Source organism: Danio rerio, chromosome 1, assembly GCF_049306965.1.
Source record: "Danio rerio strain Tuebingen ecotype United States chromosome 1, GRCz12tu, whole genome shotgun sequence".
NCBI lineage: Eukaryota > Metazoa > Chordata > Actinopteri > Cypriniformes > Danionidae > Danio > Danio rerio.
The window spans coordinates 51,074,943-51,090,496 of NC_133176.1; the positions used below are offsets into that span (position 1 = coordinate 51,074,943).

General features: G+C 31.8%; 1 protein-coding gene across 3 annotated transcripts in view; it reads right to left on the reverse strand.

Moving 5' to 3' along the window:
• Nucleotides 1–15,554, reverse strand: part of neurl1aa (neuralized E3 ubiquitin protein ligase 1Aa) — a 127,359-nt gene that overhangs the window by 66,171 nt on the left and 45,634 nt on the right. The window contains exon 1 of one of the 3 annotated variants that reach the window (XM_073947022.1): nt 5,608–5,804. The exons of 1 other annotated variant lie outside the window; for it this stretch is intronic. In XM_073947022.1, coding sequence (XP_073803123.1) covers nt 5,608–5,641 — 34 coding nt within the window. In that variant the 5' untranslated portion in view covers nt 5,642–5,804. Of the gene's footprint in view, nt 1–5,607; nt 5,805–15,554 lie in introns of those variants that run through there. One more of the 3 variants, NM_001077558.2, reaches the window with a different exon arrangement.

Sequence of the window (15,554 nt, forward strand, 5' to 3'; positions counted from 1 at the left end):
GCACACCTGAGGACTTTCAGAGACTGATAACACACCATACATAAGCCACTTATTGACCCATCCGGTTTGCCGAGTCTTGTTAGCTGTTTCAGTTGCATTACAACGCGTTTCTCCCTGTCTTGTTTATCCGTGCTTTACCCTAGCCTTGTATATCTGTGTTCTCCTGTTTAGCCACCTGCCTTATGACCTATTGCCTGTATATTGACTACGATTCTGTATTTGCCTGCACATACCTGTTTACACCTGATTTGACCATTGCTTGCCTGACACTGAATAAACCTGCATATTGGATCTTACCTCCAGTTGTCTCTGTCACTCCCCCCGTCGGTACAATCGTAGACCCCCTAGTCCAAATGCATTTTAAATTTCACAAAATGTATTATTGCAAACTCATGCAAATCTCATAACGGCACACACACACAAAAAGAACAGAACAAAGAATCTGTAAATTAAAAAAAGAAATCCAAAAAAAACTACATGACTGTTACTGTAGCAACTTTCCATATGCACTTCTATTTGTTCCAGTTTAAGGTGGAGTGTTGCTTCTGTTTTCCATCTGAGAGGTGACAGTAGGAAATATCTGGAGCAACTGTTGTAATGTTCCCTTTTTGACAGCCATTCTATATTAAAAAACCTTCTTATTCATCTATTTCCTGCCTCGGAGGCCAGGATGTGTTCCAGAGGTGCAGGAGAAACACCCAACAGCCTTCAACACACACAGTGTTTTTACACACTACAAACCAGACAGTCTTGTTCTCTAGACAGTTTCAAGTTTCATACAATGATCAGATAAAGCACTGAAAATCGGAGGTGAGCGAGGTGTGCGTGTCCGGATAAGCAGTTTGTATCCGCTGTCATCCTACGGCAACTTGAACTGCAAAAACAAAACTCTGAAAAATGGGAACTGAAAAGATTTGACCTACAAGCATCCTTAAATAAGTCATGCTTTTCCTTTCTTTTCTAAAATAACTGGTGCAGCAGTGACCTAGTGGTGCATGTGCTTAATACGTTAAGCGAAAATGACGTTCGAATCTGGCTTGCGTCATTTCCCAATCCTGTTTTCTACCAAACATTTCCTTTGTCTTCTTAACACTCTTCAGATACACAATTAAAAATATTTAGGGTCAAGTTCAAGACCTTAAATGAATGCATACACTTTTAAAATGGACTTTGAATGGTTCTTAAAGGGACAGTTCACCACAAAAATTGACATTTCCTCACCATTTCCTCACATTTCTTTCTTTTGTTGAACACAAAAGAAGATATTCGGAAGAATGTTGGGAACCAGCAGCCATTAACATCCATTGTAGGAACAAAAGATACTATGGATGTCAATGGCTGCTGCTTTACAACATTCTTCTTCAAAATGTGTTAAAAAAGAAGAAAACAACTCATGCAGTTAAATCCAATTGAGGTTTCACAATAATTATCGTAATAATAAGCAATGGCCAATTTTTACTAAGTGGAACAGTACGGTTTGGTACCCATTTATGTCCGTTTCCACTATCAAAAGATACCAAAAAGCAAACCGTACCATACCACTTTTTGTGTACCCATTCCAAATGATGAACGCTATTAGTTTACAGAGAAACACCACTAGCGTATGCACAAGCCAGGAGAATGTAAACAAAGGAAGCAACATTTTTAAATACACAGCCGAAACATTACTTCATAATAATATATACATATAATCATGAGCCTTGATCGACCTGAGCTTAAACAAATTTTGTCGTCGTCTTGATGAACAGTTACAAAGCCAAGAAGAAGAGCAGAATCTGCCATGTGTCTTGCTGTTGTTTATGAGGCGTCTAAAAGCACGTGCAGTTTCACTTTCTCGAGCTCACGTGCGCATCATTATTTAAAATAACCAACTCGACCTGATTTAATAGCATGCCCTTGATTAATGAAGAGCTTCAACATCTTTTCAGAAACAGACAATCGTTAGATTGGCGCGTTAAAAAAAAAAAAGCCTGAAAAAACATAGGAGCAAATGATTCTTTCAGCAACCTAAAAAATAAAGATGAGAGGTTTGTAATGACTAGTAGACATGGGCCGGTATAAGATTTGGATTTTGGTTTTATGGTATCAGGATATTGTGATAACGCTTCTAAAATATATTATTTTATATTTATTTTAATATAATTTTAATTAAATTTCCACGTTGAAAACGTGAATCATTGACTTCTGCTGTCTTCATTAGTTTCAAACACAGATTTCTTTAACATTTAAAACGGCATCTTTGGATATCATTTCTGCTGGAGATACTTTTGTCCCAAAAAACAAAACAAAAAAATTAAAAAAAAAGTACAGAAAACATTTTTCACATTTCTTAGGAACGGTTTTACAGAAAATGTTGGAGGTTTTAAAACCTTGACTTTTCCAAACCGCGGTATACCTTAAAAACGGTTATCGCCCCATGCCTAACTGACTGTATATGTTTCATATTGTTTATGAACCCAGATAAGGCCTGAATGTATGTTTTGGGTATTTTTGTAATTGGTAACATTTCAGAGACTGTAAGGCTCTGTATGTTTTCATAAATGTTTTTTTTTTTTTTAATAATCGCAGATGTTAAACGTCACAGCACCATTTTGCATTATCATTGATCTGCAGCTATAATCAAATCCTGTTCATAGAAAGGTTAGTTATTAACATTTATATAAAATTAGGCCAATTTATGTGTATAAAGCATCTGTTTTGTATATGATACATGAACAACCCTTATAGCTTTTACTTTAACATTTCCTCCAGCGAAAATGACACCTACTACAACTTTCTGTCGCACACCACGCTTACCAAAAGGGTACCATTTGGCAGTGGAGAAACAAGCCTGATAAAGGTGACCCATACCAAACTGTACTGTATCACTCAGTGGAAACAAGTCTTAAATGATGACAGCATTTTCAGTTTTGGGTCAACTATCTCTCTAAATACTTTTTTTCTTGTTTTACATTTTCATTTTGGAGCTGACTGATTTGTTTTTAAAATGTCAGGCTGTTGCGCTGATATCAACCATAGCAGTTTTGCAATGTAATTTATTTACTTTAATTTAAACATTCTTTTACTATATGTTTGGAACAAGTGCACTTTCTATACTATCAGGTGTTACTACACACACCGTTAAATCTCTAGTCCCTGTTTATGTAATCGGATGTGATATATTCAGTATATGCTTTAATTAGAATTAATGATCAAGTGGGTCACATCCACCAAGGGTTCAGATTAACTCCAGGCCAATGAGCTGAAGTCGGAGACAAAGTAAGACTGGGAGATTTACATAAGCCAACTGCTTTGTGCTTGTTTCAGTTACAGACACACACACACAGACACATGGAAGATTGTCAGCCAATCGCCCTGCAGGCCAACGGAAACATCCTGTACCAGATCAACCTGTGACATTTAAACCACGATGAATATGTCTGTGTACAGTAGGTAGTCTGCTTGCTAACCATAGATGCATTTATAGCAGTATAGGCAACAATTGAATTTGGTATACAGTAGTATCATCCAGTACTTTAATTCTACTTTCAAATAGAATAGTTACTAGTATAAATCTGGAATTTTCTTCTATAATTAGCATTTTTTCAGCCTCCAACGTTTATGTTCAGATATTTTAATTAAATGATAATAACCTATTATTTACCATAAAAACACAGAGAAATGAAAATATTAGTTGGCACTTGGATTTTTCCATCTTAGGGCTGCACAATATATCTTTTTAGCATCGATATCACAATGTGCACATCTGCAGTAGCCACATCGCAAGGTCTGCAATGTTAGTCTGGATTATAGTTGACAAGGAGCCACAGAACACTTCTGATTTGTGATTAAAACACATCTTAATTTGAGTCACTGCTAAGTTTAACCATAATAGAGTGAAGGTTTATCATTTGCATGTTTTTTGTAAGGCCTTGGTTGAGCATTTCAGGAGTGTTTGGCCACAAAAAAGTAGGATGTTTGGAGGCGTAACCAAGAATAATTGTATTTAATTAAGAGTTTTTCTTTTTTAGATTGTTTGTCTTGTTTCTAGTCCAAATATCTACGTTTCAAAGTGAAAATACGATTATTTTAATAACCCCAAAGGCAGAGAATTTAGCATGTTTTAAGAAAAAACTCTCGATTTTGATTTATTTATTCTGAGGGCGAAAACTAAATATTTTTACTTGATCTACAAGAAATTTGGACAAGAAATGTGACAAAGGATGAAATACATAAATAGTTTGCAATTATTAAATTTCTGTACCTGCATACTGTTACTCCTCAGAGAACCATCAAATAGAGCTATTCAAACTATCTTGCGAAACTGTATTCATATTGGCAGAGAATTTAGCATGTTCTTCTAAAGGCGAAAACAAAACAATATTTTTACTTTATCTACAAGAAAATTGGACAAGAAACGAAACAAATTATAAAATACATAAATATTTTTTGGCATTGCAATATATTTAATTTTTGTACCTGAAAATACTGTTAGACTCCCCAGAAAACTCTCGAATAGAGCTATTTAAACTGTCTTGCAAAACTGTATTCAAATTGACAGATAATTTAGCATGGTTTAAGGAAAAACTCCTACTTTTGGCATATTTCTTCTGAAGTCAAAAACAAAACAATATTTTTACTTGATCAACAAGAAACGAGACAAAATATGAAATACATAAATATTTTTGCATTGGCATTTTTTTATTTCTGTACCTGAATACTGTTAGCCTCCCCAGAAAACTATCGAAACTGTATTCATATCGCAATATTAATCGCTGAAAAATAAAACATCGCAATATCAGATTTTTTACAATATTGTGCAGCCTAATCTGAATTCTTCACACACACACACACACACACACACACACACACACACACAAAACTATTGTCATATGCATCCGGTTATTTTAACCCAAACTTTGGGTCAAGTATGGACGATCTCAACATGATTTTTTAAAATCCAATTGAAATTACATTTTATTAACCCAACGGTTGGGTTTGACTCAACATTAGATTAGAAAACAACCCAGCATTTTTTATTAACCCAGATACTAGTTTCAAGTTTAGCAAGGAATGCATCTTAGACCTGTCTGCCAACACCTGGCTATGTAACAGCCACAACAAGAATTTCAGGACGTGTCTATTGTGTACCCAACCATGCATTTAATGTAAGACCTAATCAATTGATTTATTGGCTTCTCTTATGAGCCAGCTGCTGCTCCATGGACTTTTCCACAATAAAACGTAACGCACTGGAAAACCCGAAGTAATTCCTGCCTTTCCCCAAGAACAGAGGGAATCCCCACAAATTCCCTTCCCTTTCTCACGCGTTCAAGCTGCTGTGGGGGAAACACGTCTGATGTAGAACGCGCGTTCACTGGCACAAGCCCCCGGACGCGGAGACGCGCTCGCATATTCAGAGCGTAAAATCTCCAGAAACCTAAACAAATAATATCAACGTTAAAACTAGAGACTTGTGTACGAATGTGCTTTACGTTTTAAGCATACCACCATCTACGTGACTCTCTCACACAGGCGCTTTCCATTAAACCTATCTATTCTTCACAATCATCAGCAGGCATACAGAAGAAACATCATTCAGCGGTTGATTGGAGATCAGTTGCTCACCGTACAAGGCGTTTCGGGTTATCTGGCCTCCCATGGCTCAAAGCCGGGTCACCGTTTAGCGCTCGCCGCGTTTATTTCTCAAAGGTCCAGAGAGCGATAATTCCACACCGACACCATGCTGGAGGAGAATATCTGTCGGCCCCCCGAAACGAGATGTAAACAGTCAGACACTCCTCCTGCCTCAGTGCTCATTGAGTGAGCGCGAGGACACAAGCGCCACACTGACTCATTTACATAGTGGGCGGAGCTAAGAGCGCTTGAGTGAGTGTCACGCCCCTCCACTACAGTCACAGATCACACAGACATACAGTGCTCTACATAAATGTGTACACCCCATTTTGAAACCGAACATCTCAGTTGATTGAATTTTCTCAGTGAATATAGGCCATATATTATGGTGCATTTCAACAAAACAGATTGATTAAACGGATATATTTATTAAAATAATAGTCACAGAGCATATTTAAATATAGAGATATTACATTTCAAAATATTGTAATTTAACAATTGTTTTGTTTCTCTTAAATTTTCTGTTTTTTAATAAAAATTTTAATATTTGTTCCTGCATATAAATTTGTGTGTACTAATTTTGGACCATTATCATGGGTTACTTTGTTAGATTAGCTCCACATTTAGCTTTGTTACTGACTAATCTAATGTACAATATCTGCACAAATATAATATTGTAAAGCTTCTGATAGAAAATATTAATCTAAATGAGAGATTTGTGAGAGGTGTACTTATATATGTTGAGCACTGTATCAGACTATCCGAAATCTCTCCATAAAAGATATGCAAGCTCAATCTATTCTATAACTTCAAATATAAATACATGGACTGACAAATATCTCTGCACTTTTCTGTTTTCAATTATTTTACTATGTATATGATATTTTCAGTTACATTGTATTTTGCCATTTGTGGCTATATATTTGGTTACTAATTATTTTAATATCTTTATCATAATTTCAGCTTTATTTGGTAAATAGCTTAACTTAATTATTGTAACTAGCAAAAGTGTTAATGCTGGATTTGCAGATTAAAGATGACAGACATGACATTTACAAAAGTGATTTTTAAGGATGAAAATGATCATATTTGATGTTTGAAATAGATTTCGAGAGAATAAAACTACAACAGATTTACATTTATGCCATAGCTAAACAACATACTTTTTTGACTTATTTATAAAATTATATACATTTATTTTGTTCTTTACTAAGAATTGGATAACATCTAGTGATTTGGCAGATACTGTTTATAAAAATTCATTCATTTTCTTTTCAGCTTAGACCCGTTATTATTTAGCGGAATGAACCGCCAACTTATCCAGCACATGTTTTACACAGCGGATGCCCTTCCAACTGCAAGCCATGACTGGGAAACACCCATACACTCTCATTTCCACACATACACTATGGCCCATTTAGCGTACCCAATTCAACTAGCACATGTCTTTGGACTGTGGGGAAAACCGGAGCAATCTTGTTGTAATATGCCTGACAAATAATGTTGGTACATACACATAATGTTTTCATCTTCAAGTATAAGTTAAATGATCCTTTATTGAATGCAATTTAAATTAAATTGAATTACTCTTATTTTTTATTATTAAATTTTATTATAAAATAGACACATGCTCTAGAGGGAAATTAAGCTTCATTACTTTTGATGCGTAAACATCTTGTATTTATAATAAATAAATATATACGTGCATATATGTAAATACTTGTATGTTCATAACAAATCTGTATATACAATTCAACATTCGGAGCTTTTTGACTGAGTGCATGTCTGTTTAATGTTTGTTGTCTTTTTTCATATTCATATTCATGTTGTCACTTGTCACTTTATGTACACTGGAAGCTTCTGTAGCCAAAACAAATTCCTTGTGTATGAAAGCACGCTTGGCAATAAAACCGATTCTGATTCTGATCTTTATTTATTTAGATCATTGACCCATATACTACTAACTTTTGCATTTTAAGTCCTAGCTTAATAAATCATTAGCGAAATTCAATAATATTAATTAGTTTTTAATGTATTTAAAGATTAACATATATATATATATATATATATATATATATATATATATATATATATATATATATATATATATATATATATATATATATATATAACTTGTTTATTATTATTATTGCTATTATTATTATTATTATTATTATTATTATTATTATTATTATTATTATTATTATTATTATGAGGTGGCACGGTGGACTAAGCTGAAGGAAAATGAATAAATAAATGAATGAATGAATTTTTATTATTATTAGATAAACCAGTATATTATTTTTTGTCTCTATTATTTAATAATGAACATAAATACAGGATGAAAACCTATCTCACACTGTAAAACCCAACAGTCAACTTTATCAAATGAAATGAGTGTTGTTAACTCAAAATTGACTGAAAGTTAAGTCTACTCATTTGAAAAGAGTTTTGAACTCAGCGTTGAAGGTAATTAGTTAATTAAATACTTTATTAACTTAAATAGAGTAAGTTCACAGAACTCATATAGATTTGTTTTTTGTAACTCAAATGGTTTGTTGTCATAGTTTCCTCAAATGGTTTGAGTTGCCTTAACTTATTAGGTTTTACAGTACTCAGTTGGTTTGAGTTCTCTTCATTTATTGGGTTTTACTGTGCTCAAATTGCTTTGTTTACTCAAATGGATTTAGTTCATTACTCATTTGGATTAGTTTTTGAACATAAATGGTTTGTTTCAATCGGTTTCCTCAAATGGTTTGAGTTACTTTAGCTTTTTAGTTTGATAGTGCAGGAATATGCAGAAAAAAAACATCTCTTAAGAGGAAGCACAGGTTTCAATTTAAAGAAAAGATGAAGTGATAAATGTGGAATATTGGTGAACAAACAGCCACAAAGCAGTACCGAAAGAAGCATGCTTAGTGTAAAATGTCATGTTTTCTGTCATGTGTTTGAGATAACGTTCAATGCCAAACAAAGTCCATATGTCAAATCCACCATACTATTTCAGCAGAATGATTCTATTAGCTTTTGTTAAAGACACAGCATGTTCCTCTCCTCTCTGGCTTTCTGGAATTATTGTTTTATGTGACCCCTGAGATTCACTTCTGTTAATGGCATCTCAGGTCAAGCTATTTATACTCACTCCACTGATCTGGGAACAGGTACTCCTAACCCAGATTTCTACCTCATATGCTTTATCAGAAATAATACTGGCTGAGGAAATGTTGAAATAAAGTTCATGGGAAGGTTTGTTCATTACACTTTAGGTTTGATATTCCTGTAACAGAATTGTTATTTGCATTACATGACATAAATTGGTAATGAATAAAAAACTATACTGTAATAAAATATAGATAATGCAGATAATCCAAAAGCATAGTCACATGACAGACAAATAGTCAGGACAAGCAGCAAGACAATGTAAACAGTAAAACAAAGCAAGCAAGACAAAGAAAACACTTTATTATGCTCACTTACAGTTTACAAGACTCAGCAACGATTGTGTGTGAATGAATTGTCTTTATATAGTCCTAGTAATCAGTCATCACTGTGTAATAGGAATAGTGTCAGAGGGAATCAGGAACTGGTGTGTGAGTGCAAAGACGTCTGGGAATTGTATTTCATATAACTGCAGATGTGTAGTTCTCCAGAGATCTTCACAGACTAAAACGCTGGTGATCGTGACAAATACATTCTCAAGATTAAAATTTTAGGGCAGATATCAAAGTCCAAAAAAAAAAATAAAGTAAAAAAAAAAAACAGTCAATATTAACAGTTAATATTTAAATATTTAATATAAGTTAATATTTTTTAAGTAAAGGGTTTCAGCTGCATATTAACAAAATAAGAACTCATAAATTCAATTAACTCATTCTCACTATTGCTTCCCTGATTACATGGAAAACATTATCCACTCAAATCACGTTAGCATAATATTTACTTTTTTGCCGTCCTTTTTTAACAATTGGAATTTTTAGGGGAATCATAACAAACCACAGGCCTTCATTGCAGAACCCCAGTACTTTGATCAAAATGAAATCATCGCTCGCTCCACAACGATGGGCTGATTGGTGCTCTCTTTCTCTCGCTCACACATGGTGCACACATTTTTGGGAGCCTGTGCCCAAAACACACAAGCCCTTGTGCTTGTACTTTTGTCTTCAGGAATCGGGAATTGTCATACGTCTTTCATTAGCACAGCTATAAAATAAATCGATGTCCTTTTAAAATACATGACAAAATTAAATCAATGAAACAAAAAACAACCTCCTCTGAGAATTGACAGCGTGCATGTTTGGCATTTTTTTGTTCGAGATGATCTGAAAAAGTTTGCGTGGATTTGATGTTGAGTTTGCGTCAATTTCGGCTAATAATGGGATGGAAGGCTCAGAATTTGCTGTAAACAACATGAAAGCATAGATTCATCTTGGACCCTGTATTAATAGTGTGAGGGACATTTCCTGGCCCACTTTGAGCTGCTTTAGTACCAGTCTCAAAGCTCAAATCATCTCAATTTAATTTTGTGAACATGACAGCGAGTTTTCTAAACTCAAACATAGTCTCCACAGCCACCAGATTTCAGTCTGTTAGAGCTCTTTTGGGATGTGCTGGAAGGAGAAATTCACGTCATGGAAGTGCAGCCAACAAATCTGCAAAAACAGTTATGCTGTCATATCGGTATTGCCCAAAATTTCTCAATCTTTCTCCAGCAGTCTTTTCCACAATTGTCTCTTAATCATTAACTTTAACTCAAAACAAGACATTGTTATACATTCACTTTGATTTATCTTACTTTAACAGGATTTTTGTTTAGCTATAGCTTTGATGGCTGCACAAACTGATATTTAAAAATCAACAGGTTGTTCTATTATTATTATTATTATTATTATTATTATTATTATTATTATTATTATTATTATTGTGATATTGTTCTTGATGCAGTTAACACTTAAATTTAGGATACTGTATAGTGCACAGAGATCTAGTTGTAAGGCTAGTTACTGTTTTGACAAAAGTCCACGTGAAATTAAAATCTAAGGTTCCAATTTTTTTTCTGTCGAACACAAAAAAAGATATTTTGAAAAAAGCTGAAAACCTGTAACCATTGACTTCTATACACTGTAGAAAATGTAATGACAAAGTCAAGACAACAAACCATTTTTATTTTTGCTTTGACATATTTTAACGCTAATTAGGTTACTAAACTAAACTTTTAGTTATACAATGTTTAACTTAATAGTTTTAGTCAGTTTGACTGACGCAAGTTAAGAAGTTATTTTGATTCAACAAAAAAAATTTAAGGCAGCAATATTTTTTTTAGCCAATAGTAAATACTATAGAAGTCAATAGTTCACAAAAAAAAAAAACTGAAGATAATTAACAAGTAAAGAGTGAATAAATGATGACAGAAATGTCATTTTTGGGCGAACTATTACTTTAAGGTAAAATATGCTGGGTTCCACACAATTTCTTCATGTTATCCCAACACACACTGATTTAGTTAACTTAATTGTTTTTACAAATTTAAGTGGATTGAACATAAAACAATTAAGTTGTCCCCCAAAAAACTCAAGAATTATATTGATTCAACTAATTTTAACTATGAATTGTTAACAATTGTAACCTGCCAAATTGGCTATTGTGTTGATAAGGGCATTACACAACAAGGTACAGTAGATTTGTGGTTGTTCTACCCGTGTCAGATTTGATCTACTTATATTAACAGGACATTCAGCAACGCAAAGAGCCAATGCTTTTCAACTCCTCTCACCCGACACTTGGGGTAAACAAATTTATGCTAATTGCTTCATGTACCATAAAAATGCACAAACTCTGAAACTTGAAATGACTGGGAGCACTTTGTAATTGGAGACTGGCCGGCAAAGTGTCCGTGAAATACTATCCTCATTAGAAGCAAGAGGCAGCCGATGCTGGAGCAGCACTTCTGGATGACTTGACAAGCACTGCGGCTGAACCCGAGCACTGAAAGACGGCCAAGGCCTATTACGCTGACCTTTAGGATTCTGATCCCAAAGTGGGACTGTTCCTTTGCAGATAGCACTTCAATGCCGCAGTTGCAGAGGAGCTCGCTGAGGCTGGATATTTGAATGTTTATTGTGTTTGTGCATGCGGATGCCTTAATTCGTAGATGCATATTCTCTTACATAATGCACTCAGGGAGATAAAAATACTTTGGAGAAGCTCAGCTAATAGAGAAATCCATTCGCTTCCTCTTCCTGCGTCAGAATACTTCAGTTTAGCTTTTATAATTAGACCTTATAATTAGATTAGGCATTGCGTTAAATTCGAACTTAAATTAATATGAGGTCAGATTTGTTATGTGCTGTCTGATGATTAGTTAAATGGTTGTTTTAAAATGCTTTCTGTAAACTGACAGGCTGTGTGCAACAAAATTAATTATTTAAGCATATTTTTACAACAATCTCATAGAAAAACAAACCACAGAACCACAAAACGAAACCTTCAAATCTTAAAAAAGTCTGTAGTTGCATGGGTATATATGTGGCAATAGTCTTGAATATATTATAACTTTAACCTAAGGGGAGTTGGGGTGACAATGGAGTGAGAATACACATGCAGTTTTATGTAGAAACGACAGACAGGCAATGGTCAACGTGCGCAAACAGTAGCATGAGGGCAATCCAGAAACGTAATAGAGTCACAGGCAAAATTGGCGGAAATAACATAAATGAAAACGCAAGGCTAGGCTCAATAAACACGGAAAGACTAGACAAAGAGAACACTTCATAATGTTACAGCAAAACAAGACTCAGCCAAGTGCGTGAGCGGTGTTATATAGTCTGTGTAATCAGTTTTTGATGAGTTTCCAGCTGTGTGCGAGTAATCATCGGTGATCCGGAAGCAGGTGTGTGTGAGTGTACATGATGGAATTTGTAGTTCACAAGGTTACAGAATTATAGTGCGGGTGATAGTGCATGTTTACCAGTGATCTGCAAGAATGGATCGCTGGTGATCGTGACAATAACAGTTATTATGTAACGATTATGTAAATATCATGTACCATAAAGATATTGTGCAAATTTCCTACCATAAATATGTCAAAATAATGTTTTATTAATATGTAATTTGAGTTAGTAATGTAATTTGGACAAAAAAAGAAGAATTTTTCAATATAATTTTTTTAACCCTCATATTCCTGATTTTCAAATAGTTACAAGTATAATAACAAACAACAATTTAAAGCTGATTAATTTTACATCTTTTAAATAACGTGTAAATCTCAATTACCAAAAATGGACACTGTTTGTTCGATTATATTATATTATATTATATTATATTATATTATATTATATTATATTATATTATATTATATTATATTATTATATATTGAATTATATTATATTATATTATATTATATTATATTATATTATATTATATTATATTATATTATATTATATTATATTGAATTATATTATATTATATTGAATTATATTATATTATATTACATTGAATTATATTATATTATATTATATTACATTATATTATATTGAATTATATTATATTATATTATATTATATTGAATTATATTATATTATATTGAATTATATTATATTATATTATATTGAATTATATTATATTATATTATATTGAATTATATTATATTATATTGAATTATATTATATTATATTAAATTATATTATATTATATTATATTGAATTATATTATATTATATTATATTGAATTATATTATATTATATTGAATTATATTATATTATATTGAATTATATTATATTATATTGAATTATATTATATTATATTATATTATATTATATTATATTATATTATATTATATTATATTATATTATATTGAATTATATTATATTATATTATATTGAATTATATTATATTATATTGAATTATATTATATTATATTATATTATATTATATTATATTATATTATATTATATTATAATATATTGAATTGAATTATATTATATTATATTATATTATATTGAATTATATTATATTATATTGAATTATATTATATTATATTATATTGAATTATACTATATTATATTATATTGAATTATATTATATTATATTATTTTATATTATATTATATTATATTATATTATATTATATTATATTATATTATATTATATTATATTATATTATATTATATTATATTATAATATATTGAATTGAATTATATTATATTATATTATATTATATTATATTGAATTATATTATATTATATTGAATTATATTATATTATATTATATTATATTGAATTATACTATATTATATTATATTGAATTATATTATATTATATTATTTTATATTATATTATATTATATTATATTATATTATATTATATTATATTATATTATATTATGATGGTTAATTTTGCTGTGGCGACCCCTGAGAAATAAGGGACTAAGCCAAATTAAAATTAATAAATGAATGATTTCGTAAATTAACTTTAACAAATCAAAAACTTGAGAAAACCCTTGATTCTGATTTCCGTTTTGTTCTGAAATAAACTTGTGAAACAAGCTGCACATCCTATATTACTACAAAATAGGGCTGCATGATATTGAAAAAATCTAATATGGCGATTTTTTTATATATATATATATATATTTTGATATATATTGCAATACAATTACTACTACTACAATTTCACTAGATGGGAATAACTACAGTTTTTGAAAAGAATTTATAATTTTTAGCTTGTTTGGGATGATTCTGCAGGGTAGTGCACAAAATGTAATAAGCATAGATAAATTCAATAAAGAAGAAGATACAAATGAAATAAAAAGCATTTTATTGTTTTCCGAGGAGTCAAACTGTATTCAGATATACAGTATAATTGAACAAATGCAAAATAATTCTGCATATTCTTCATTTTATAAGCAATTCAATAAAATTATTAATTTGTCAAAGTTACGAACGGTACAATTTCTTATGCCTGAATGCATTTAAAACCCTCACACAGTCACATGCCTCAAAAAACATTTGCGAATAATCTATTATAATCCAGACTTAACATTGCGGATACTCACAATGCAACTATTTTGAATGATCACATTGCGATATAGAGGCTAAAATGATATATTGTGCAAACCTATTACAAAATAAACACTAAAGCTGATGTAAGATGTATTATGTGTTTAGATTTATTTGGTAACATCTGGCTATACCTCATAAATTACTTATAAAGGCAAAATAATTAGCCCTAATATGAAATTTAAACTCTTTCCCAAATAATCACTTATACTGTTGTTCATTGCACTCACTCAGTTAGGTTAACTAGCTAAGTTAGATTAATTAGGCAAGTCTTGGACAACAGAGGTTTGTTCTTTAGCCATTCGAAAAGAAAAATGCCTATGGGAGCTAATAATACTGACCATAAAAATTGTTTAAAAAATGTAAAAACTGCTGATATTCCAGCCAAAACCAAAAAAATAAGACTTGAAATACTGGAAATACTGTGAAAAATTCCTAGCTCTGTCAAACACCGCTTAGGAAATATTTGAAAAAGAACACATATTTCATAAGAGGGATAATAATTTTGTCTTCAACTGTTTACATTAGGCTGAATGTGCGCACACTGTCTGTCACATGGTTTGCAAGGTTACTTTCAAACTCTATAGGACATACTGTATGTATATATATATATATATATACATATACTGTATGTTTGATTGGAAGTCAGCCATATATCTGATTACATAAGCACGTTTTGTTTGTCTTTTTCTCCCTATTGCCCATTGGAGCTCCATTTTGCATCTGTCAGCAACCGCTGGCGTTTACGTTGACCATACGGAGGACTTTCCCTGACATATGGATAAACACTAATCAATCCGGCTGTTGCTTGGCAGGCTCTGACACCCAATGTTCTTTACTTGCTGATGTTAAATAAATGTACTGTCCATCCCGGGTGACGTTTTTGC